General features: G+C 47.0%; 1 protein-coding gene across 1 annotated transcript in view; it reads left to right on the plus strand.

Moving 5' to 3' along the window:
- Positions 1–24,933, plus strand: part of LOC138296828 (calpain-1 catalytic subunit-like) — a 681,165-nt gene that overhangs the window by 310,245 nt on the left and 345,987 nt on the right. Inside the window, exon 4 of the mRNA XM_069236289.1 lies at positions 12,779–12,912. Coding sequence (XP_069092390.1) covers positions 12,779–12,912 — 134 coding nt within the window. The remainder of the gene's footprint in view (positions 1–12,778; positions 12,913–24,933) is intronic.

A 24,933-nucleotide genomic window follows, 5' to 3' on the forward strand; every position in this document is an offset into this window, starting at 1 on the left:
CTAGGCCGAAGCCTCCACTAAAGTTATGCTAAGCTAAAACATTTCAAACAAGCAAATCATAGCACACGTTTACGATTATATCAGATTCGTGCAATTCTAATACATCACGTTATATAAAGCACGCTTATAAATGTTGGCGAACTACTCTGAGGGCACATTTGTCCCCGTACAATCTTTATTATTTCGATTAAAGTCACACTTGATTATTGCAGTACTACGTTTATGCGCTAATAAATGTAAAACCTTCATTTCCGCGTCATCAATCCCTCCTCTGATGACTACTTGTCATCACACAAACTATTCCCACAAATTTTATTCCACTAAAATTCTGTCAGTTCTCTTTTCCTTTTAGTTCCCCTTGTTCTTTCTTTGTATTCTTCTGCCATTCTTTTCATCATTTTCTCTTCCTTCCTTCTCTTAATTCTTTCCATTATCATTATTATCCCCCTTTTTATTCCCCAAATCCCAAAGATGCAAATTATTACTATTAGTATTCCCTGTATTATTTTCAGTAATATTCCATTCCAAATGCCACCAAGCCAATTTCCCACTGAAGCAATTCCCTTTCCAACCTTCTCCCACACTCCTGGTTCCTTCCATTCCTTCAAGTCTGCACTCTCTTTTGTTAGATTAGCAAGCATTGTTTTAATCTTTACACTGTTGTCAGGTATATACGTACAACAGTGACGTGCACCAAGCATTTTGCAAACGCCGCCATCCTTTGCTAAAAGAATGTCTAAGGCAAGCCTGTTTTGAAGAGTCATAGCTCTTTCTGCTGCAAGTTCAGCATCCATCAGGATCATAGCACCTGAAAACTTTGTCAACATGTTATCCACTATGGTAGACAACTTTCTTATTTTGATGGAATTCAACACAACTCCCAATGAAGGAATCATGGCTCCAAATATATCTCCTACCACAGCAGCTGCGGTCTCTCTTTTCTGGATACGATGAGATCCAGACGTCTTTGGAATCATCGATAAGTCATCCAGTTGATAAACCTTTGGGAACACTATACCCAAATAACATCTCCCCCACCACCCTTTTGGAAGACGATAATAGGCATTATACCCACAAATGTAATATACACCTGGTATGACAGGGTCAAGTCCGTTCATCATGAATGTCCATTTGGCTTTAAAGATAAACGTATGTTTACACTCACTCGCTCCCACAAAAATGTTGTCATAATAAAATTCACCACGATATATACAAAATTTCCCTACATGCCAAGCATCTAAAGCTATTCTCCCTTGTGTTTTTATTGCGGCAAAATCATAATGATCTACTGAAGTCCTCTTACTTAGCTCTTTTTCTAATTTCGCATTCATTTGTGCCCTTCTATCATCTGTGCGATCTAAAAAGCTTATTTCTACTGCAGAGAGCGAGCAGGTAAGTTTTTCCCTATGTGCGTGAGCCGTTTCAAAAGGTTGCATTGGCTCGAAAAATTCCCTCATTATTTTAGCATCCCAATCTTTAGCAATCTGACTTAGCTGCGCTATTATAGGAACATATGCAAAGGTAACATCATAATTTGAATAAAAATACTGTATGTTAGTTTGACCATAAAATCTAGAAGTTACTATACTACATGTAATCCCGTATGTAAGAGGCATGTGGTGATAAGTCACCCCTTCCTTTACCGATGTCGGTATCTGTGTACACACATAACAATCTTTCGCATCCATAGTCTCAACATATTCTGTTAGCAAGCGATAGAAAACGTTATACGAAAGTTCCTTCTTATCATGCAAGTGTCTCTCATCTAATTCTAATCTTTTCAGTGCGGTTAGTTCAGTGACAATAACAGGAGCAAAAGTAGAAGCATCAATTTTCTCATTCTCACCCTTTCCACGTGTAGCAAGCACTATTGCCATTATTATTAGTACACATGCAGTTATCAAGCCTATACACGCATATTTACAATATTTCACTCTACTGTTTTGTGTAGCCATGATCTGTATAGAATCAGAGAGCTAGAAGCACCTATAAAGAAAACGATTTAGCAATTTGTTACAAAGCTGAACGAGCGCAATGTTCACACAGTTTTCTTCAGGAGCCCAGTCACTTATCAGTTAGCAGCATTTGTCTCAATTCGACAATAACTCAGTCTTTTTTTTTTTTTTTTTTTTCAGTTAGCAACGTTGTCTCAAATCGGGTTTAAGAGTCAATCAGGTTATCAAAGTCTTATCAAGTTATCAAATGTCTCATCCGGTTTAGCAATGTCTCAGCTGGTTGTATCACGTTAGATTGTAGCAAGCAATGTCATTTATCACCCTTTCAATCAACAGTGTCCATAAAACTTTTCTTTTCTATTGGTATCTCTTCTTCTTCGTTCTCGAGGCTAAGAGATACAAATTCGTCAGTCCAGTCGTCATTTATTGCATATGCCCATTCTGGACCGGAATATCTCCTGTTTGGTATTCTTTTCCTTTTCAATTTTGCCTCTCTCTTTTATTCTGCCTCACTGGTACTTTCCTCTTTGGCAAAGTCTTTTTCTTCACTTGGTGTTGGTACCACGACAGACACTTCCTTTCTTTTCTCTTTCACCTTTGGCCCTTCACCGTCGTTCAACTTTTCTCTAGTCTTTGCTTTTACTGGTGATATACTTGGTCTTTTCTTTGCACTGTGTCCACTTGACGGACCTGCGATCTCTTCTGAGGAACTTTGAACAGTTTCGTCCTGTTTTGCCTTGTCCCCTCCTTCTGGGGAGTCAATTAGGTTTTTCTTTTCTTTTTCTGTACCGTCTGCTTCTGGGAAAGCCCTCCTCTGATCAGGCTCTCCTGCTTTCTCACCTCTTTCGAGCCCTTCGTCACCGTTACTTTCGTCAGACTCTTTATCACTTTCAGCTGCTTCAGGCTCTTTGTCACCTTCAGCTGCTTCAGGCTCTTTGCTACCCTCAGCTGCTTCAGGCTCTTTGTCACCTTCAGCTGCTTCAGGCTCTTTGTCACCTTCAACTTCTTCGTCGCTGTCTGAGGTTTCTCCTTGGTCTTCCCCAAGCGAATCTGTTGTTTCGTCCTCAGAGAATATTTCTCTCCCTCCTGTTTCTGCCTGTTCGCTTGTAGTTCTGTTTTGCTCTGTCTCAGCGCTCGGCACTGTGTTATCAGTTACTGGCAGTTTCAGCGCTTCAACTTCCTCATCTGTGGGACACAACACCTTCTTTGTGTGACTGGCGTGAATCCAGTTGGGAACTCCCGCACACTTCACAGCGGTAGTGGTCGTCAGGACCACTTGGAAAGGGCCTTTCCAACGGGGTTCCAGACACGACTTCCTCACGTGCTTCTTTATCACGACCCTGCCCATGAGAATTTCGTGCGGGGACAATCCAGTCTTTCTGTCAGGGGTGTTTCTCATTGACATTAACACCAAAGGCAATGCGTCAGGCCATTTCAAATTTGTCGATGCACATATTTTCGCCATTCTTGACTTCAGGGTACCATTCATCTGTTCCACCAGTCCTGAGGCTTCAGGGCGATAGCTACAATGCAGTTTTTGCTCAATGTTCAGCGCTGCGCAAAGTAACTTTATCACCTCGTTATTGAAGTGACTTCCTCTATCTGATTCTAAAGAGATCGGGAATCCGAAACGTGGTATCAACTCCCTCAACAAGAGTTTTGCAACTGTAAGGCTGTCATTCCTACGTGTGGGGTATGCTTCAATCCAGTGACTAAAAATGCACACAATCACCAACACATACTTCAGACCTCCATGCACAGGCATCTCAATAAAGTCCATCTGCATTCTGCTGAAAGGGCCACTTGCCCTGCCAATGTGGCTCATGTTCACAACCGTTCCCTTCCCTGGGTTCATCTGCTGGCAAATGACACATCGATGGCAAACTGCTTCTGCAGCTTGACGGAATCTGGGGTTAAACCAATCAGTTTTGAACAATCTTATCATGGCATCTCTCCCTAGGTGAGCCTGCCCATGATAGAACCGCGCTAGCTGCGATAAGAGACTATTTGGTAAAAAAATGTTCCCTCATTTGAAACCCATAACTCATCTGGTCTCTTTGTACATTGTGACTTAATCCAGGAAACTCTTTCATCCTCCCCGACACTATTCTGTAATGCTTTAAGTTCATCCATTGTATCTACGACCTTCAAGGCAAATGCTTCAGCTGGTTCTAGTTCTGGTTCACTTATCAAATTCCATTCATCCCTGAGCAATATACAGTTCAAGGCACAAAATCTTGCGACTTGATCCGCATATGCATTTCCCAGAGAAACATAGTCCTGTCCTTTTGTATGCGCACTACACTTTACCACTGCAACTTCGGCTGGCATTTGGATGGCGTGTAACAATTCCCTTATTCTCTCCCCGTTTTTCACTGGGGACCCTGAAGAGGTCAGGAAACCTCTCTGTGACCATAGTTGCCCAAAATCATGCACAATTCCAAACCCGTACTGACTGTCAGTGTAAATTGTAACCTTCATCAATGTAGACAGTTGGCATGCTCTTGTAAGTGCTACAAGCTCTGCTACTTGTGCGGAATAGATTCCTTGAAGCCAGGATGCTTCCAAGACACCTGTTACAGTACATACAGCATATCCTGCTTTCAATATTCCCAATGCATCTCTCAAACATGATCCATCAACAAAAACAATTTGGTCATTTTCATCAAGCTTGGTATCCTTAATGTCAGGTCGAGGTTTTGTGCAAAATTCAGTCACCTGAAGACAGTCGTGCTCGACGTCCTCAGCGTTCTCAATTTCAGCATTTTCACCGGGAAGCAAGGTTGCTGGATTCAACGTAGTGCACCTTTTCAGCTGCACATTCGGTGAGCCCAGAATTATTGTTTCATACCTTGTGAGTCTTGCTCCAGTCATGTGTTGCGTTCGGGAGCGGGTCAAAAGTATCTCAACTGAGTGAGGGACCATGACTGTTACTGGGTGTCCCATCACTATTCCTTCACTCTGAGTGAGGCTGATACCAACTGCTGCTACGGCGCGCAAACACCCTGGCAGTGCTGCTGCGACCAGATCCAAAGTAGCTGAAAAATACGCTACTGGTCTGTTTGTGCCACCATGGGCTTGGGTCAAGACAGACAAAGAACATGCATCACGTTCATGACAAAACAATGTGAAAGGCTTTGTGTAATCAGGCATACCTAAAGCTGGAGCCCTGCACATGCATTCTTTCAATTCAATAAAAGCATCCATCTCATCTCCTTTCAGCTCAATTTGATCCAAGGCATCCTTCTGGGTCAGTTTCAGTAGAGGCTTCGCTAGAGTTGAAAAGTTGGGGATCCACTGACGACAGTAGCTCACCATCCCCAAAAACTTCCTCACCTCCCTCCTCGTCTTTGGTGGACTCATTTGAAGTACACTTGTTATTCTTTCTTTCATTATTCTCCGTGACCCTTTCTCTATTTGATGACCCAAGTATTTTAGTTTCTTCTGACAGAACTGCAACTTTGAAGGAGACACCTTGTGTCCATTCCTTCCCAAATTGTTCAGTAGAGCAATGGTGTCGGCTGTGCAGCCACTTTCTGTCTTAGATGCAATCAATAAGTCATCGATGTACTGTACTAGGGCTGACTCGAATGGCAATTCTAACTCTTCCAAGTCTTTCTTTAGAATCTGATTGAAAATTGATGGTGACTCCGAAAACCCTTGAGGAATTCGACACCAACTGTAAACTCTGTCTAGGAATTTGAAACAAAAGACAAATTGGCTGTCCTCCTGAAGAGGCACCGAAAAGAATGCTTGTGACAAGTCAATGACTGAGAACCACTCGGCATCGCAAGGGACTTGGAACATTATCACAGCTGGATTGGGTACGACAGGGCAGCATTTTATTATGATGTCATTTATTTTCCTCAAGTCCTGCACTATTCGAACCTTCCCACTCGGCTTTATTAGTCCCATTATTGGTGAATTACATGGACTGCTTAACACTTCTTTCAGTACTCCCTGTTTTACAAACTCGTCAATGAGTTGGGCGACTTTCATGAATGTGTCTTGTGCCATGTGGTATTGTGGGGTCTGGGGAAACATTACATTGGGTTTTACAGTCACTTTCACTGGTTCCACTCCTTTCATCAATCCCACCTCTTTCCCTGTCATATCCCACACTTCCTTTCCGACTGTTTCTCGTAATTCAGTTGGAATATCTTCTTCAGTTATCATCGGAAAAAGGTTAATCAGAGGATATTTTTCATCAACAGTTTCCATCTCATCTCCTTCTTCACTGTCCTCTTCTTCCCCATCACTGCTCGTCTGAATTCTAATTCCATTGTTCGAACACATAATCGAACATCCCAATTTGCACAATAGGTCTCTCCCTAACAGTGCTATCGGGCTTGAGTCACATACCACAAATTTATGTAACCCTTGATAGTTACCAATTGTGACTGGTACTGGATCTGTGATTGGGTTCGTCAGGTGCCTGTTTGCTACTCCCACCACTTGGACTGTCCTCCCTGAGAGTGGCAAATTTGGTACTTCAATGCTCCTAACAGTTGAACGTGTGGCTCCTGTGTCGACCAAGAATGAAACGCTATGACCCATAACTCTTCCCTCCACATATGGACCCTTTTGATCAACTTCCAAGGATGCTGCAAGCACACAATTTCCCTCCTCATCTAAACTTTCACTCTCCCATACATTGTTTATTCCATTCTCACTGTGTAATGGGAACTGTTGTACGGTGCCATTTGTACTCATTACCTGACCTGAGACCTGTGGAGGAACCATCACTTGCTGCTGACTCACTGGTGCCAAAGGTATTTGCATTTGCTGATTAGGTACCATGGGAAACTGCTGTTGCATTGGCTGCATTTGCGTCATCTGCATACGGGGCATCGGCATCTGCTGCGGCTGCATGGGCTGTAACCCCTGCAGCTGATTTATGGTCTGAAAATTTGGGTTTGGACCTCTCATTTTCGGTCCCCTCATTGTCTGGAATGCATTGACATCATTGTTTTGTTGACCAACACCTGCACCTTCCTGCACCACCATCGGGCACTCGCGTTTCCAATGACCGACGATTCCGCACACGTGACACGGCATCACCCTTTTCATTGCCTGCACACCATTCGGAATTACAACAGTGTTCAAATCCGGACCATTACTCCCAAAACCTCCTCTGCCTCTGCCTCTCGCCTGTGGCTGAAACACCATATTTCCCTGCGGCTGCGGCTGCGGTATCTGCTGTTGGAACCCTTGCAACCCTTGCAGACCTGTCTGAGCTGCTTTAAGTTGCATCATCATCACTTTCTCCTTCAACCTTTTCTGTTTCACTTCAATTTCGTCGCTACAGTATTTCGCGTAATTCAACACCTCATCAATAGGTTTCGACTGCCAACAAATCAAATGCGTCTTTATCATCTGACTTATCTCTGGTCTCAGCCCTTCCACAAATCTAAACACAAAATGAAGCATGTCCTTCGCCTCTATTGTTTCCGTGCCACTGTAGTTCTTGAACGCCTTCAACAACCTCTCATAGTAACCATGAATCGACTCTTTAGCCTCTTGGGCAGTTCGATCAATCTTCTGCCAATCCACATTTTTCGAAGCAACTTTCGTCTTCAAATGCTCAATCACCTTATAGTACAAGCTCATCACCATAGGTGATGGTGCACCCGTATCCCTGTCTCTCTCTGGTTCACTTGTCGGCCAACCTACAGCCCTTTTGCAGTCTTCCCACAAATCTGCCGGAACCACAATCTCAAAGAGGGTGTTCAGGTCTTCCCAAAGACATTTTGCAAGCTTCACAAACCTATCAGTCTGTTGATACCATTCTATCGGTTTCTCTCTTAGTTTGGGAAAATCATCCGTAAAATACTGAATGTCGCTCCTGTGCCATGGTACATGTATTAATTTTCCCCCTGCTGTCTCCCTCATTGGTAACATGGTTATTGCATCACTACTCTGTGGTCTTTTCTCATTGTGCTCTGGGACACTGTCTTTCCTCTTTTCCTTTCTCTTTACCCATCTGCTTTCCAATTTGTCTAAGCACCTCCACACTTGCGCACTCTGCAGCAATTCTCTAAGGTGTGTCTTCATGCCTGCTGACCTCATGTGTTCAAAGTCTGTGGTCCCGAAATCCAATCTATAGCTCCTGCTCAAGTGTTTTGTCTTGTCTATCTCAACCCCGTTTTTGTCAGCTATTTCTTGCAACCTTCTATGTACCTTGTTCACTTCTCTCGTAATCCTGGGACATAGATACCTCAACTCTTCTTCCGAGTAGGACTCTAACCTATTCATGCCCATAGTCCCTTCCACCAATTCTTCTGCTTCCATGTTCGACCTCATCCTATTCAGATAATCTTCTCCCTTCCCACTGTCTGAGCTTTGTGTGGAATTCAGACTGTTGAACCACTGTGTCAGCTGTTGTGCATTCAACCCCATCAGTGTAGCATTCACATCGACTGCCATTGATGGTTGCGGCAACTTTTCAGTATTCGATGATAGCGGTATCATCAGTGGGGGACTCGACCTCACCATTGTTGACTGAGCACATATGGGACTAAACTCCATCAAGGACCCAGATCCAGTTGGCAGAGCCGCTATCGGAGTTGTCTCTGGAGTGTTTTGTATGCACCTCCTTTCCATTCCACTCTGCACCATTGATCCTTGACCGCTCGTACCTGAATTAGGCTGAATGTACAAAGGTACCGGTGGACCTACAGTAATGGGTAGGGATATCGCATCTGCGTTCTGTCCATTCCCCATGTTCTGAGGCATGTTCATTCCCACACTATGGGTCATCATTGCCGGCATGCCCATCTGACTCCCCGTCATCTGAGCATGTGCGGTTCCCCCCCTGCATCTGCTTTTGAGGCATCAAAAACTGAGTTGATTCAGCTTGTGCCAATGTTGGGTTGCGACCATTCTGTACTCCCATTACGGTTGGATCTAGGGTCATTCCCGTACTGTTGTCACTGCTGTAGTACCTTGGGACCTGCGGCTGATAATTTTCTGCTGGTTTCAATATGGGCACATCTGGATATATTCTCCTAACCTGCGGTATCTGCGGGGTGAACAGTAAACTCGGGTCCTTAGATCTCGATGGCGTTCCTGAACTCCGAGTTTCATTATTCTGTACCGGTGCCTGAGGGGCAGAACTGGTACTTGGACCTCGTCCACTCTCTGCATAAGGTGGCGGACGGTCGTTCAGCAATTGCATGATTAACTCCTCATCCTCTAACTCCTCTTCTCTCCTTAACTTTTCCTCGTCCTCTCTATCTTTGGAACACCTCCTGTTTGTCTTACAGGTAACCTTCTTGCCTGTCGCCTCTTCTTCCTTAGTAATTGCGGGAAATAATTTTATCCCCTGCAATACATCTGACCTCCACACCTTCTGTGCATTATCCCACCTAGCGTCCGCTAGTGTCTTTTCTACCTTTCTTATCCTGGTCTCGAACTTATTTTGCTGTTGCTGTCTAGCCATTAGTTCCCAAATCGCTAGAGCCTCAAACTGTGCTGGCCTTGGAGGTACCTTCATGTCGTACATCGCAAATCTCAAATTCTCTAGGATCCTTATATTGAATGTCCCATGGATCAGGAATGCTACGCTCCCATGTTTCTCTGTCAGCTTGTGCCATTTCTTTAGCCAAAGGCACGGAGCTACCCCTTTTTCCTCCATTACAATGTAAGCTGGTGTACCTTCGGGCGGCGTCTCCTCTCCTACGCTCGCTTTAATGTAAGACTCCCCCTTCATCGCACTCTTTAATGCTTTAAAAAATTTCATTTTCTTGTCTTTTATTTCGCAAAGTTTGTAATCAATAAGTGACTTTAATTCCCGGAATACTCTTCGCTTGCCTTTCCCCTTCCAATCGAGCCCCACGGACTGCGTCCAATCCGTGCGCGACCCTTCTTTGCAACCAACCTATCCCAGCGCGGCTCCTAGTGACGTCACACACACTGCGGCTGACAAAGCCTCGCGGCTAGTCCTCCTTCACTCAGCTCCTCTTGTAACAACTTCTGGCATGTATCGCGAGCAACCAAATAATAATAAAACAGATCTGTCGGTTTACTACAGGAAGGGTAACACAATCGCTTCAGGACCTTAGGGATTTTTCACTAGCCTCGGCAGTTATTCCATCTTTCTCGGTCCCCACTTTCGCAAGCAAATCTGACCCGCAGACTCTGCTCTCAACTTGTCAATGATCTATTCTAGTGCACTTAGAATTTGTCAAAGCCCGAAGTCGAAGTTTTCTTTCACTCCCTTAACACACGTACCGACTCGTTGACCACGCCCAGTCAACCTACTAAACCGACCAGACCACAACATAAAACAAGTGTCTCATACACTTTTCAACATACTCCGGAGTCTCTTGACCTCGCAGGGCCCGTCTCAACAACAACAACCACGTGGACCTTTTTCTGCACAAAGCGCCACATGCACATGAAGTTCGACGACTTCCCTACTCTCACACTCGGAGTCGCACCTCCGCTATTTTCTATGAAGTTCGACGACTTCCCTACTCCTACACTCGGAGTCGCACCTCCGCTATTTTCTATGAAGTTCGACGACTTCCCTACTCCTACAGTCGGAGTCGCACCTCCGCTATTCTCTAAAATCCTCGCAACCTTTTCAAACAATCTGCGGCAATAAGCTGTGCAAGCGCAAAATCCTAACTTCACTCATACCGTCACTAGTACCGCCAACGCTGATTTCACACCTCCATTCTCTCCATTCGCAAGCTCCGAGATCCCGGGAAAGTCGCGGGGGACTTAGCCCATCATCATTCTCTCCATCTGTTTTACCCAAGAAAAAATCTAATTCAACACCATATACCTCTCGAGTGGGGTCTCAAAAGTCTAAACCGTCCTCTGCTACCATCTACTGATAGAGCGTTCAATATTAATAATTTACCTGTGTTTGGACGCTCTTCGGGTCGATGAATCTTTTGGCTAAGTGAGACTCTCTTCACCCGAGATCAATCAATTTAATCTAATCAATAATCAATAACGAACATAAGCAATACCCTGATCAACATAACACTTAACAATTAACCCAGAATACATTTCGGCGAACCATGACCTTTCGGCCATGAATAACCACACCAGTTTATTCAAAGTTAATGAATTTATTTCCCTATATTAACAAAGCTAGCACAATGTAGATGTGTCTCAACACCAATTGATATATGTAAATGAACATTAATAGCTGTCCATAACGGCGGAAAAGATGCAATCTATGCAGTATTTGAATAACAATGCATTCGATAATAGCAACGCAAACCACTAAAACTATAATCTGTAATGAGCTAATTGAATACATTAGTCAGCATAACAAGGTCTCAAATTGCATCATGCACCAATGATTCCTCATCTAACCTCGAATTAGCATCTGCATGTGGGACTTCATGCAAAAACAATTTAGTAACATTAATTTAGAAAACTCCTAGCTAGGGCTCTTATCAAAATCAGCAGTTGGTTACCTAAACGAAACACAATGCAATTGTACAATTTCCTTTCATATTTACCAATTACAATCAGCATTCAAGGAAGTCTTCGTCTCACAGGTACCGGTTTCGATCAGCATGGGACGGGGCAAAGGGGCAAAGTGGACGGGGCAATTGCCTCACGGCGGCAAGATAAACTACCACTTCATGCAAAGGGACAGTTCAAAGTTAAAGTCTCTAGGGCAAGAATTATTTAAAGTCTCTTTCTCTTGATTAGAGAAAGTATCAAAGTCTCATTCAAAATTGCATCGGACATCAATTGGCATCGTAGAAGATGGCAAAATGACGAAGTCAGCAAGATGGGCCATAATGGCTGCAATGTCCTGCAAAATGGCTAAAGGCGGGTAATGTCTGTAAAGGGTGCAAAATGGCTATGGACGAGTAATGGCTGCTTTCTTCTTGTGCACCTGGTTTAAATAGACAACAGTTCAAATCCAGTAGGGTCTTCCATTGGAGGGTTCATAGGTTGGCTTCAAATTGTCCAATCAAAAACAACAGTTCTCAAGCTTCTACCTAGGCATACATTATCCCTGGAGACGGGTACGTAAGTTGCAACATTTTATACCAATTAACTCACTTTCAGAGCTTCCATTGTCCGCACCTGCAGATTGACCTTGGAGCAAAGAAGAAGATGCCAGGCTGGCACGAAACCTTAAAGATAAGCATGTGAACGATCTCAGTGGAAAAGTACAGCTTCAAGCAGAAATACACGTTTATTAGCACATTAGAAAAACACGAGCATCTAAACCGTGAGACCAGGCAACTAGGCCGAAGCCTCCACTAAAGTTATGCTAAGCTAAAACATTTCAAACAAGCAAATCATAGCACACGTTTACGATTATATCAGATTCGTGCAATTCTAATACATCACGTTATATAAAGCACGCTTATAAATGTTGGCGAACTACTCTGAGGGCACATTTGTCCCCGTACAATCTTTATTATTTCGATTAAAGTCACACTTGATTATTGCAGTACTACGTTTATGCGCTAATAAATGTAAAACCTTCATTTCCGCGTCATCAATACTAGTAACACTCCTGATTGCCTGAACAGTCTGCGTTGGTTCCTGGTGCATACTATGGAACTTTTAAGGATTGCATTTAGAAGGAAGTGGGTGGGTTGCCCTTTCTCTGTAATAAGGAGCCTGCAGTGTAGATAGTAGGACATTTGGGGGCCACTTGTGATCATGTAGCACTGTCTCCGAAAGAGAATCTGTGCATCTAGTGGCTCACTGCACTTGTCATGGTGATGCTGCTGGGAACATTTTTGTTCCTTTAAGGCCTTGTAGTTATCTCCTCTCTGCCCAGTAAGGTTGCCTTTGGTTTGCTCTTGTCACCCTCTTTTATCTCTACCCCTCAGATCTGGCAGTATGGAGAATGGGTGGACGTGGTGATTGATGACAGATTACCAGTCAAGGATGGAAAGTTGATGTTTGTTCATTCCACCAATTTCAAGGAATTCTGGAGCACACTGCTGGAGAAGGCCTATGCCAAGTAAGTGGTCTTTGCTTCCCTCCACCAAGTCTATAAAGCCCAATGATGCACTGAATCTTATCTTACCATTCATAAGGCTAGAGATTACAGTGACCACTTCAGAGGCTTAAGGTTACAAACTCTGACCACAACAGAGGCTTGACGATACAAACAGTGGGCACACTAGAGGCTTGAGGTTACAAAAGTGACCATACCAGAGGCTTGAGGTTACAAAGAGTGACCACACTAGAGGAGTGAGGTTACAAACACTGACCACTGCAGAGGCTTGAGGGTACAAGAGTGACCACAATAGACACATCAGAGGCTTGTGATTAAAAACACTGACCACACCAGCGGCTTGCGTTTACAAACTGTGACTACACCACAGGCTAGAAATTACAAACAGTGACCACACCAGAGACTTGAGATTACAAACAGTGACCACTCCAGAGACTTGAGATTACAAACAGTGACCACAACAGAGACTTGAGGTTACAAAAACACTAACCATGCCAGGGGCATTAGGTTACAAACAGTGACCACAAAAGAGGCTTGAGTTCACAAATTGACCAAAGCAGAGGCTTGAGGTTACAAACCCTGGCAACTACAGATGCTTGAGTTTACGAACAGTGACCATGCAATAGGATTGATGTTACAAAAGCACTGACCATACCAGAGGCTTACGGTTATAAAGAGTGACCACTCTAGAGGCTTGAGGATACAAACAGTGGCCACAGCAGAGGCATGAGGGTACAAAGAGTATGACCACACCAGAGATGTGAGGTTAATTACAGTTGACCACACCGAAGCTTGAGGTTACAACCACTGACCACACCAGAGGCTTCAGGTTACAAAGACTGACCTCACTAAAGACTTGAGGTTACAAAGAGTAACCGCACCAGAGGCTTGTGGTTACAAACACTGACCACACCAGAGGCTTGAGTTTACAAACTCTGACCACACCAGGGGCCTGCTGTTACAAACAATGACCACACCAGAGGCTTGGGGTTACAAACAGTGATCACAAAAGAGGCTTGAGATTACAAACAGTGAGTAATCCAGAGACGAGAGGTTACAAACAGTGACATCCACTGTGGCCCAGTCCTCCACATCTCCATAGTGTAGGGTGAATGCAGCTTTCCACAAAGAAACTAAACCAAATCCAGTAGCTGTTTAGAAAAACTTTACAATATTCTATATTAGCCCGAGATTGGTCGACTAGCTGCCAGCAAGCTGCAACTGATGTTGCTAACATGCAAATCCAGATAAAAAATCCATTACCATGAGAAATTTGGAGGTTGCTTATTGGGATGAAATTACAGTTTTCCTTAATTTTATTTGTAACTTCAGTATTTTAATTATAATGATTAGTGGATATAAAATATGGACAATTAAGCAAACTGAAATACAAATGCACATGAATATCATTTATTATTTTGTTATTTAAAAAAAAATATTTTTACTGTACACAATTCGTGCTCAGCATACAGTAAAAGCAAGGGTGTAAGAATCGCAGAATACATAAGAAGGCAAATGGCCAATCTCAAGCATAGAAATATCATTTGTTAGACAAAGAACACAGGCATTATATAGGATATCCATCTAAAATCCCTGGGTGTCCATCCATTGTCCCTTGCCAACCCTCCCCCATTCATACTTCCCGGTAACAGCAGCAATTGCCTCAAACTTTGGTAAACCACCTGTTCTGCTCTGTGACAACAGTCCATATTGGACTCGCAATCTTTAAATAGTGGGGGAGTCGTGGCACCCCAGGCCCACGATATATTATGTATGCCCCCAACAGCAGCCATCGGCATCCAAAGCCACTGATACCCTGGCCAGGGCTCTTCTCATGTGATATTCAGTAGAAGTAACATAGCCTCCATGGGGCCTGTTTGCCCAGAGACTTTGGTCATAATCTGTAACACACAAGTCCAGTACATTTGTATAGACCGACGCAGCCACAAAATATGGTAAAAGGTACCTTCCTGCCCACAGCCCCTCCGGCAGAGCGCTGAGTCCCCCCTGCCCATCCTATGGAGGAGCACCCTGGAATAATAGGCCCTGTGTGGAATCTGTACTTGGACTAGTTGGAAGCGGGATTGAATCGCCACCTCTCTTGAGCTTTTTAAAGCCTCCATCCAGTCATCGTCCTCTGAGGTTCCAACATCTCTCTCCCAAGCCTCTCCCAAGGAGGTGAAGTGGTCTGAGACATTATTCATTATTTTCTTATAGGTCATTGAGATGGCCCGTTCCCACAATGGGGCCGACAAGTATGTGGCATTGGAGAACATGTCTTAATTGTAAGTAACTGTAGCATGCAGTGTCTGCCATGTCATACTCCTGGTGGAGGACATTAAATGTCACCAGTGCCTGCCCTCTCCAAACATCTCCTAGGTGTTCCAGACCTATCAATGCCCACTTTGAGAACCCATGGAGAGCTCCAACCTCACGCAGGAGATTTCTGTTCCACAATGGAATCTGTTCTGTCACTTTATCCTCCCAGCCCATATATATTTTGTGGCCTCCCACCATAGCCATATCACTGTCTGGGTGTGGAGTGGCAGGGTGCAAACTGTGACCACACCAGAGGCTTGAGTTTATGAACATTGACCACACCAGAGGTTTGAGTTAACAAACAGTGACCACACCAGAGGCTTGAAATTACAAACAGTGACCACACCAGAGACTTGAGATTACAAACAGTGACCACTCCAGAGGCTTGAGATTACAAACAGTGACCACTCCAGAGGCTTGAGATTACAAACACTGTCCACACCAGATGCTTGAGTTTACAAACACACACCACACCAGAGGCTTGAATTTACAAACAGTCACCACACAATCACCACACCATGTGCTTGAGGCTACAAATGCACGGACCACACCAGAGGCATGAGGTTACAAACAGTGACCACGCCAGATTTGAAGATACAAAGAAGGACCACACCAGAGGCTTGAGGATATAAACAGTGGCCACACCTGAGACATGAGACAACAAAGAGTGACCACGTCAGAGGCTTGAGGTTACAAAGAGTGACCACACCAGAGATGTGAGGTTACAAACAGTGGCCACATCAGAGGCTTGAGGTTACAAAAACACTAACCATGCCAGAGGCGTGAGGTTACAAACACTGACCACAAAAGAGGCTCGAGTTTACAAACAGTGATCACAGCAGAGGTTTGAGTTTAGAAACGCTGACCATCCCGGAGGCTTGAGTTTACAAACACTGACCACACCAGAGGTGTGAGGTTACAAACACTAACAACACCAGAGACTTGAGATTACAAACACTAACCATGCCATAGGTTAGAGGTTACAAAGGTACTGACCACACCAGAGGCCTGCGGTTATAAACAGTGAGCACACCAGAGGCCTGAAGGTTCAACGAATGACCACACCAGAGGCTTGAGGATACAAACAGAAGCCACACCAGAGGCTTCAGGTTACAAGGAGTGACCCCACCAGAGGCATGAGTTTACAAAGAGAAACCACACCAGAGATGTGGGGTTAATTACAATGGCCGCACCAGAGGCTTGAGGTTACAAAGACACTGACCATGCCATAGGCTTGAGGTTCCAAACAGTGACCACACCGCACCAGAGGCTCGACTTTACAGACAGTGACCATAACAGAGGCTTGAGTTAACAAAAAGTGACCACACCGGAAGCTAGAGGTTATAAACACTGACCACACCAAAGGCTTGAGGCTACAAACAGTGACCACCCCAAAGGCTTGTGGTTACAAACACCAACCACACCAGAGGCTTGAGTTTACAAACTCTGACCACACCTGAGGCTTGAATTTACCAACAGTGAACAAAGCAGATGCTTGAGTTTACAAACAGTGACCACACCAGAGGCTTCAGATTACAAAAACTGACCACGCCACAGGCTTTAGGTTACAAAAACACTGATCGCACCAGAGGCTTGCTCTCACAAACATTGACCACACCAGAGGCCTGAGGCCACAAACAGTGACCACACCAGAGGCTTGAGGTTACAAACAGTGATAACACCAGAGATACCTTGGCCATGGCTCTTCTCCTGTGATATTTAACAGAAGTAACTTAGCCTCCAGGGGGGCTGTTTGCCCAGGGACTTTGGTCATAATCTGTCAGACCCAAGTCCAGTAAAGTTGTGTAGAAGGACACAGCCACAAAATATGGTAAAAGGTACCTTCATGCCCACAGCCCCTCCAGCGAAGCACCAAGTTTCCTTTGCCCATCCCAGGTAGCAGCACCCTGGAATAATAGGCCCTGTGTGGAATCCTTAGTTGGCCAAGTCGGAAGCGGGCTTGGATCGCCACCTCTCTTGGGCTTTTTAAAGCCTCTGCTCATTCATCGCCCTCTAAGGTTCCAACATCCGTCTCCAAGCGTCTCTCAAGGAGGTGAGGTGGTCTGAGACGTTATTCATTATTTTCTTATAGGTCATTGAGATGGCCTGTTCCCCCAATGGGACCGACAAGTATGTGATGTCGGAGAGCATGTCTGAATTGTAAGTACCTGTAGCCTTCAGTGTCTGCCATGTCATACTCCTGGTGGAGGGCCTCAAAAGTCACCAACGCCTGCCTTTTCCAAACATCTCCTAGGTGTTCCAGACCTATCAATGCCCACTTTGAGAACCCATGGAGAGCTCCAACCTCATGCAGGAGATCGCTGTTCCACAATGAAGTCCGTTCTGTCAGCTCCAATCTCATGCAGGAGATCACTGTTCCACATGGAGTCTGTTCTGTCAGTTTATCCTCCCAGCTGATATATATATATCTTGTGGCCTCCCACCATACCCTTATCACCGTCTGGGTGTGGATTGGCAGGGTGCGCTCTCATGCTGGACTATATAAGGCCGCCACATGGCCTCTGCTCCCCAGGCAACTTGTTACGCTGGTTCTGCCTGTCCCACAAATGCCCAGTAGTACACAGTTACCAGCTGTGAGGCCCGGTAATATTTAAAAATGTCCAGGACCGCCACCCCCATCATACAGGCCCCTTTGTAATTTACAGAGCGCGATCCTAGACACTCGCCCATCCTATTACAATGTCGTAATCTCATAGTCAATCTTTCTATAAATGTCTGTGGGTACCTTATAGAATGTATTTTGAAGAACATATAATAATTGGGGTAATGACATTATTTTAAAAGGGGTGCTTCAGCCCATTAGGAATACCTATAATGTGTGCCAGTGTGCCACATCCCTGTGAAGTCTGTCCTGAAGTGGGGTTAAGTTTGAACGAAAAAAGTCACCTGAGTGCAGCTTAACTACGTGGAAGCCTTACAGCCTCCCCCGCCATTAAGAAAATGAGGGACTTTTCTCAATCAATGAGGTATTCCAAATGGTTTCCAAAGATGCAAAAAAATTGTAGTATCCTGTTTATGAAAAGAGCTGGCTTGTGACATGGATTAGTATGTCATCGGCACAGAACTCCCATTGACACTCAACCCCCATATGAGAGGGTCTTGATGCACCCATGCCGCTAAGAACTTGAGTGCCAATGCGAATAATGTGAGGGAGAGGGGGCACCCCTGTCTCGGGCCCCACTGTAGGGCAAAAACTCAGGGCAATGTGGAATTGACCCAGACCTTCACCAGTGGGTTCCTGTATAGAAGTTGCATCCAGCCACATAACTTGGGGCCAAACCCCAGCCGATTGAGCGCTACAAACATAACATTTAATTCCAGGCTTGTAGGAAGCTGGCCTGGTGTGTGTAAAGTCCTTACACCTTATACCATGTCCAGTAATCCCCTATTAGTGTGTCGTGTAGGCAGTGTCTAGAAGCCAGGCTCTCTAGAGGTAGCTGTGGATGAGCAGCCAAGGCTTATGTAGGAGACATGCAAAGCTCATGCAATACCACTGTAGTCACACAGCACTTACACACATGAAAGAAAATACTCAGTGTTCCAAAAATAAAGGTACTTCACTTTGGCGACACAATTACCAAAAGTACTAGAAAGGCAACCCTCCAACAGGAGGTAAGTAAAACACACTAAATATATACACTAGTAATCAGTATTAAGCATAAAAAGTGATAGGAAACAGTGCAATAGCAAATAGACTATTGTGACCCTAGGGGAGCCCAAACCATGTGCTAAAAAACATGGACTGCAAATGTAGGATCCCCACCTAGGTAAGTAGAATGTGTAGAGGGGAGCTGAGGGAACTAGGAAACCCCAAAGGTAAGTACCATGGTGCCCCCAGCGATCAGGAAGAAAGGAGTAAGTTACTGGATTTTCCCCAAACCACCCAAAAGGACTAAAAAGAAGATAATGCAACACCCAGACAAGACTGCAAGAAACCAGCGGTGGATTCCTGAAGAGGAGGACCTGTGGAAGAAGAGGACCAAGTTGAGAAGTCGCAGGAGTGTCCGGTGGTGGCAGGAGCCACTACCCACCCGTCAGTGGTTGCAGGAGTTAGTCGATGGTAGGAAGAAGATGCGCAGCAATGTAGCCATGGAGCCGGAGAAGAGTTCCTGGAGGATGCAGTCGACATCCCACACCGGATGGAAGATTGCAATTGGTCAGTGGTGTGGAAAAGCCACCAACAAGCCTTGGCTAAGAAAGAAGTTGCTATGAAGCAAAAGTGGAGCTGCCGGGGACCAGCAAGGTCCTGGGGGACCCTCAGCAAGGTGGAGAGTCCACAGAAGAAAAGGCAGCCCCCACAGGAGACCCATGGGACAAGGAACCACGAGTTGCAGAGGAGCCCACACAGAACAACTGGAGAAGGGTCTCACGCCGCAGGAGAAGTACACAGAGGGCTGTGCGTCACAGGAAGGAGTGCTGGGGCTACTCTGAGCCCAAAGATCCCTTGGAGGAGATGCCAACAAGCCTTGGTAGCTGCAAGAGACGTGGGGCATGGGGGTACTGTCCTGCGTGGAAAGACAAGGGCTTACCTCCACCAAAGTTGTACAGCTTGCAGAGAGGACCAAGAGGACTACTCCAGACCACCGCCACCAGTGATGCAGGATACACACAGCTCAAGTTGAGAGGAGATCCACGCAATAGGTCATCGTTGACTCCTTCACTCCAAGGGAGATTCTGTCTTCCTTCTTGTGCAGGCTGAAGACTTGCGGCCCTCAGAGGATGCACAGCCGGGGATATGTTGGAAGCTGGAAGGAGCTGTGGAAACAATGTTTTAAGCAGAGTCTTCACCGTGGACGCAGATTATCGGTTCCTGGAGGGTCCAGTTGCAGTTCCAGTGGCCAGACTTCGAAGTAGAGGTTACAGAGGAGTCCTGCTGGAATCTTGCAAGCCGAATCTGAGGACCCACCCAAGAGGGAGACCCTAAATAGCCCTGAATGAGGAATTGGTCACCTAGCCAGGTGACCACCTATCAGAAGGGGCTCTGACGTCACCTGACTGACCTGGGCACTCAGTTGCTCCCAGAGGCCTCTGCCCATCTTGTATTCAAGATGGCAGAATCAAGGGACCGTCTGGAGGAGCTCTGGGCACCACCCCTGGGGTGTTGATGGACATGGGAGTGGTCACTTCCCTTTCCATTGTCCAGTTTCACACCAGAGCAGGAACTGAATGTCCCTGAACTGGTGCAGACTGTTTTATGCAACAAGGGCACCAAATGTGGCCATCAAAGCATACCAGTGGCTTGGGGAGCCTATCCCTCCCAAGCAATGTAACACATGTTTCTAAAGAGAGAGGGTGTTACCCCCCTCTCCCAAAGGAAATCCTTTGTTCTGCCTTCCTGGGCTTGAGTTGTTCAAGCAGCAAGAGGGCAGAAACCCATCTGAGGGGTGGGCAGAAACCCGTCTGAGCAGCTGGGGCCCCCAGAGAGCATGGAGTCATACAACCAATACTGGCAACAGTATTGGGGTATGATTTTGACAAGTTTGATACCAAACATGCCTAGGTTCGGACTAACCATTATGTAACTGGACATAGATAGTGACCTATGTCCAGTACAGGCATAAAACAGAGTCCCTGCACTCACGAAGTCCATGAAAATAGACTTGGAGTACGTAGGGGCACTTCTGCTAATGCAGAGGTGCCCTCACACACAGGTACCTTCACCCTGCCCTCGTGGCCTGTAGTGAAAAGGGTGAATGCACAGGCTGCAGGTGGTATAATACATGCTGCATCCCACGGGGGATTCCTGGTGCCTCAATGGCCTGAGTTTCTGAGTCCCATATAATAGGGATTTACATGGGGGCACCAGTATGCCATTTGTGGAGTGTAAAAACCATGAACAAGTGAATTTGGGAAAAGAGAGCACAGTCACTGGGATCCTGGTTAGCAGGATCCCAGTGAACACAGTCAAAAACACACTGACAGGAAAAAAGTGAGGGTAACCATGCCAAAAAGAGGGTACTTTCCTACAGAGCTGTCAATCGCCATTTTGGCACCTAGGGAGAGAAGTGCGGCCTGTTCAAAGCATGGCGTATTGGTCACATACAGAGCCCCATTGAGATTCAGGCACATACCCTTTTGGGGCATGAAGCTCATTTGGTCTGGATGAACTATTGTGGTGAACACCGATTGCAGTCTTGTCACCAAGGCCATCGCCAATACCTTAGTCACCAGATTGAAATGGGTGGATAAGACCCACATCTCGTTAGTGGTTTACCCTTTTTTGGGATCACAACAAGTCATGATTCTTTGGTCCACAAGCAAATACCCCTCTTCTTGTACAGCATGGAACATGGACAACATGTGTTCTGCCACTTTGTCTGTCATACATTTATAGAATTCTTCTGGCAGCTCTTATTGCACCTTCTATCACCTCAACATTCAAGTCTACTTCCATGGTTCCCCTGTCTTCAGTCGACAATGTGGGAAGGGTTAGATCTTATAGGAGGTTGTGTAGTTGTACACCCCTTCATAACACCCGACAATGGCCTTACTGTTTGTATGGATCACCCCATCACCATCAAATATCTCCTGAACCCAGGCTCACTCCCGACCCCTCCTATCCAGCCATGCGAGCAATTTATTGGCATTGTGATGCTGCTAAGTTGCCAATGCATAGGCTTCAGTGTGGCCTTCCACCAATGCCCTCAATTCTTGTTGTTTGAGGCGCAGTTTGTAGCAAAGGTGGAGTCAACCAGTCCCCCAGCAGTAGCCCCCCTTCCACTGAGTCTCTGTTGTGCTCAAACACCTCACATTGAAGTTTGCTCTCTTTCTATCATCCCCCTAACAGACCCTGTGCTTGACCCTGGATAACAACTTTGAAGGCCTCCCACAGTGTACTAGCTTTTTGAACTGAGCCTTTATTCTCCAAAAAGTATTGCTCTGCCCTTTCTCTCACCTTAGTCCTGAAAGCTGCATCCCTGGGATGCCAGGGGTCAATCCTGGGGAACACTGTGTAAGTCTTGGGTGGGCCGAATAGAGTTACGTCTACCAGGGAATAGCCCAAGATGCCTCATCGTCTATGCAGTGCATCCCGAAACATACCAGCCTGTTATCAGTGGGTAAGAATGTAATAAAGATGGGAGAAACTACTGTGGGCTGCTGAGAAAAATGTAGACAGTCATGCACAGGGGTTATGGTCCTGCTGGAGATCCGCCAAGCCAATTGCATCCATAAAAATCTTCAGCGGACCTTCCGTCCCCTGGAATGAAACCTTAGTCACCTTATCCATCTGAGCATCCAGTACTGAATTAATGTTGCCCCGTAGTACTAGGATTCCAGGTGGCATCACCAAGTGCAGGCCGCTGATGTCAGTAAAGGTCTGTGGGGGTCATTCCGACCCCGGCGGGCGGCGGAAGCCAGAAGACCGTACCTCGGTCAAATGACCGCGGCGGTCATTCTGACTTTCCCGCTGGGCCGGCGGGCGACCGCCAGAAGGCCGCCCGCCGGCCCAGCGGGAAAGCCCCTTCAACAATGAAGCCGGCTCCGAATGGAGCCGGCGGAGTTGAAGGGGTGCGACGGGTGCAGTGGCAGCAGACACTGAAAATCTTTATGGGGCCCTGTTAGGGGGCCCCTGCACTGCCCATGCCAGTGGCATGGGCAGTGCAGGGGCCCCCAGGGGCCCCACGACACCCGTTCCCGCCATCCTGTTCCTGGCGGTAAGAACCAGGCTCTGCCTCTTCCGTGCCAAAACTAGTTAGGGAAAGTTTGGTGTAGGGAGTTTCCTTTTGGCAAGGAGTCGCAACCTGGCGGTAAAGGCCCGTTTTTGCAGCAGGCTACCTCGGCTGACGCGGTTGCGCACCCAGCAACTAACTGGGGCACAGTGAGTGTAGCGGGGGGCCCGAGTCAGGGCCTCGGCGTCAGGCGTTTTTGAATTTAGGTAAGCGGCGGCCGCGCCGCTTCCACGTCAGCGCCATGGCAACAAGCCATGACGCTGAGGCTGTTCGGGCCGCGCTTCACCTGCTCGGCGAAGCCGGCCGTGCCGACCTCCTCAGGCCTGGCGTGCTCGACCAGGCCTGGGTCGGCATGGTGCGGCCGACGCGTAAAGCGTCGAGCCGGGTAGCGGATGCAGTCGCCGTATGTTCTTCGACTGAAACGTCCCCCGAGGGGGGGGGGGCAAAAAGAGTAAAAAAGGCGGCGGGGGTAGGGCGCGCAGCGCGCCCAGTACCACGACAACCCAGGCAAGGGTTAGCGCCGAGAGGATGACGGAGGAGACGGAGGAGGCGGGGCAAGGGGAAGTGAGAGAGGGTGGGGAGGAACAGGCCCAAGAGGGCCTCACAAATGTGGCAGAGGGCAAGGGGCAGGGCCCAATGATGGTTACTGAGGAGGGGACATCCGCTGATAAGGATCAGGACTGGGCCCCTCTGGACCTGTCATTCCAAGGGGAGGGGTCAGAGCACAGTCAGGGCCCTGGGGCCCCATTGAAAAAAAAGGTGAAGACAAAAGCCAGGTTAAAAAGCTGGCAGAGCAGGCTAAAAGGGGCGAACAGACAGGCCAGGAAAGGGAAATTCGGGGCCAAGATGGGCATACTGGGGCAAAAGAAAAAGGGAGAGGCACAGCAGGCCAGATGGGACCAGAGTGAGATGACCGAGTTAGAAGCCAGGATAAAAGAGCAGCGCCGAGTAGTGGCGGAAGCAGAGGAGCCGTGGGCCCAGTTGTGTAGGGAGAGGGAGGAGGCAGGGAGGCGAGTGAGGCAGTGGGGGGAGACGACAGTGGGGATGGAGGGCAAGGGCCCACAGTATACAGACAGGGGGCCCGGCAGTTGGGTTTGGGCGCCACAGGCAGGTGCAGGAAGGGGGCAGGAGGCTAAGGCGGCCGAAGGGAGTTATGGCACGGAAGGCCCCAGTGGCGCACACGTTCACACCGGGCAAGGACATACAATGCCAGTGGCAGAGGCTGGCGGAAAAATGCCGAAGCCGGCGGGGCGCAGCATGGCCCCAGAACGCTGGTCAGAAGCACTAGAGGGGTCACCGGCGGCCTTCTCTACACCGCAGGAACGAAGAGAACGCAAAGGAGGTATGCGCCACAAGGAACGGGAAGATTTTTCCACGAATATGATGCGTTTGAATGAGAATACGGGCCGCACAGGGGAAATGACTGAAGGGGAAGTGCTGGAACTTGATTATGAGGAGGATGTAGAGGAATGGGAAGAGGGAGAAATCCGCGATTTAGAGGCGCACAGAACACAGGGGAGAGTACAAGGGCGCAAGTGCGGCGCAACCCCTGTTTCTGCTTCGGTTTTACAGGATCCCATGGAAGGTGGCAGCTAACGGGAGACACAGCGCGGCTCGGCCCGAGGTCGGGGGGCAAGAAAGGTGGCCAGGCCCCTGGCGGGGCAAGGCGGAGGTAAGGGGCAATGGTGGTCGGTGTGGGGGAATAATCCAGGACAGGGCGAGACACACACGAGCAAGTCCACAGGAGTGGGGGACTTTTCAGTGCATGACAAGGTGGAAGGGACAGAGAAAAAGGGAGGTGAGGAAGGTTCAGCAAAAGCATCCTTGACGTCAGCGGCCAAGGAGACTGGCAAGGAGACAGCAGAGGGGGCCACTGGGGCGGAAGACACAGAGGGGGGGGAAGCCACAAGAAGAGGCTTCCGTACATGGGCCTTGCCATGCCTTTGGGATCACACATAGCAGAAAAAACAAAAGCCAAAATTTGGAGACACGAATACGTAGACGTTTTCAAGCT

This window comes from Pleurodeles waltl, chromosome 5 (genome assembly GCF_031143425.1).
Source record: "Pleurodeles waltl isolate 20211129_DDA chromosome 5, aPleWal1.hap1.20221129, whole genome shotgun sequence".
Taxonomy (NCBI): domain Eukaryota; kingdom Metazoa; phylum Chordata; class Amphibia; order Caudata; family Salamandridae; genus Pleurodeles; species Pleurodeles waltl.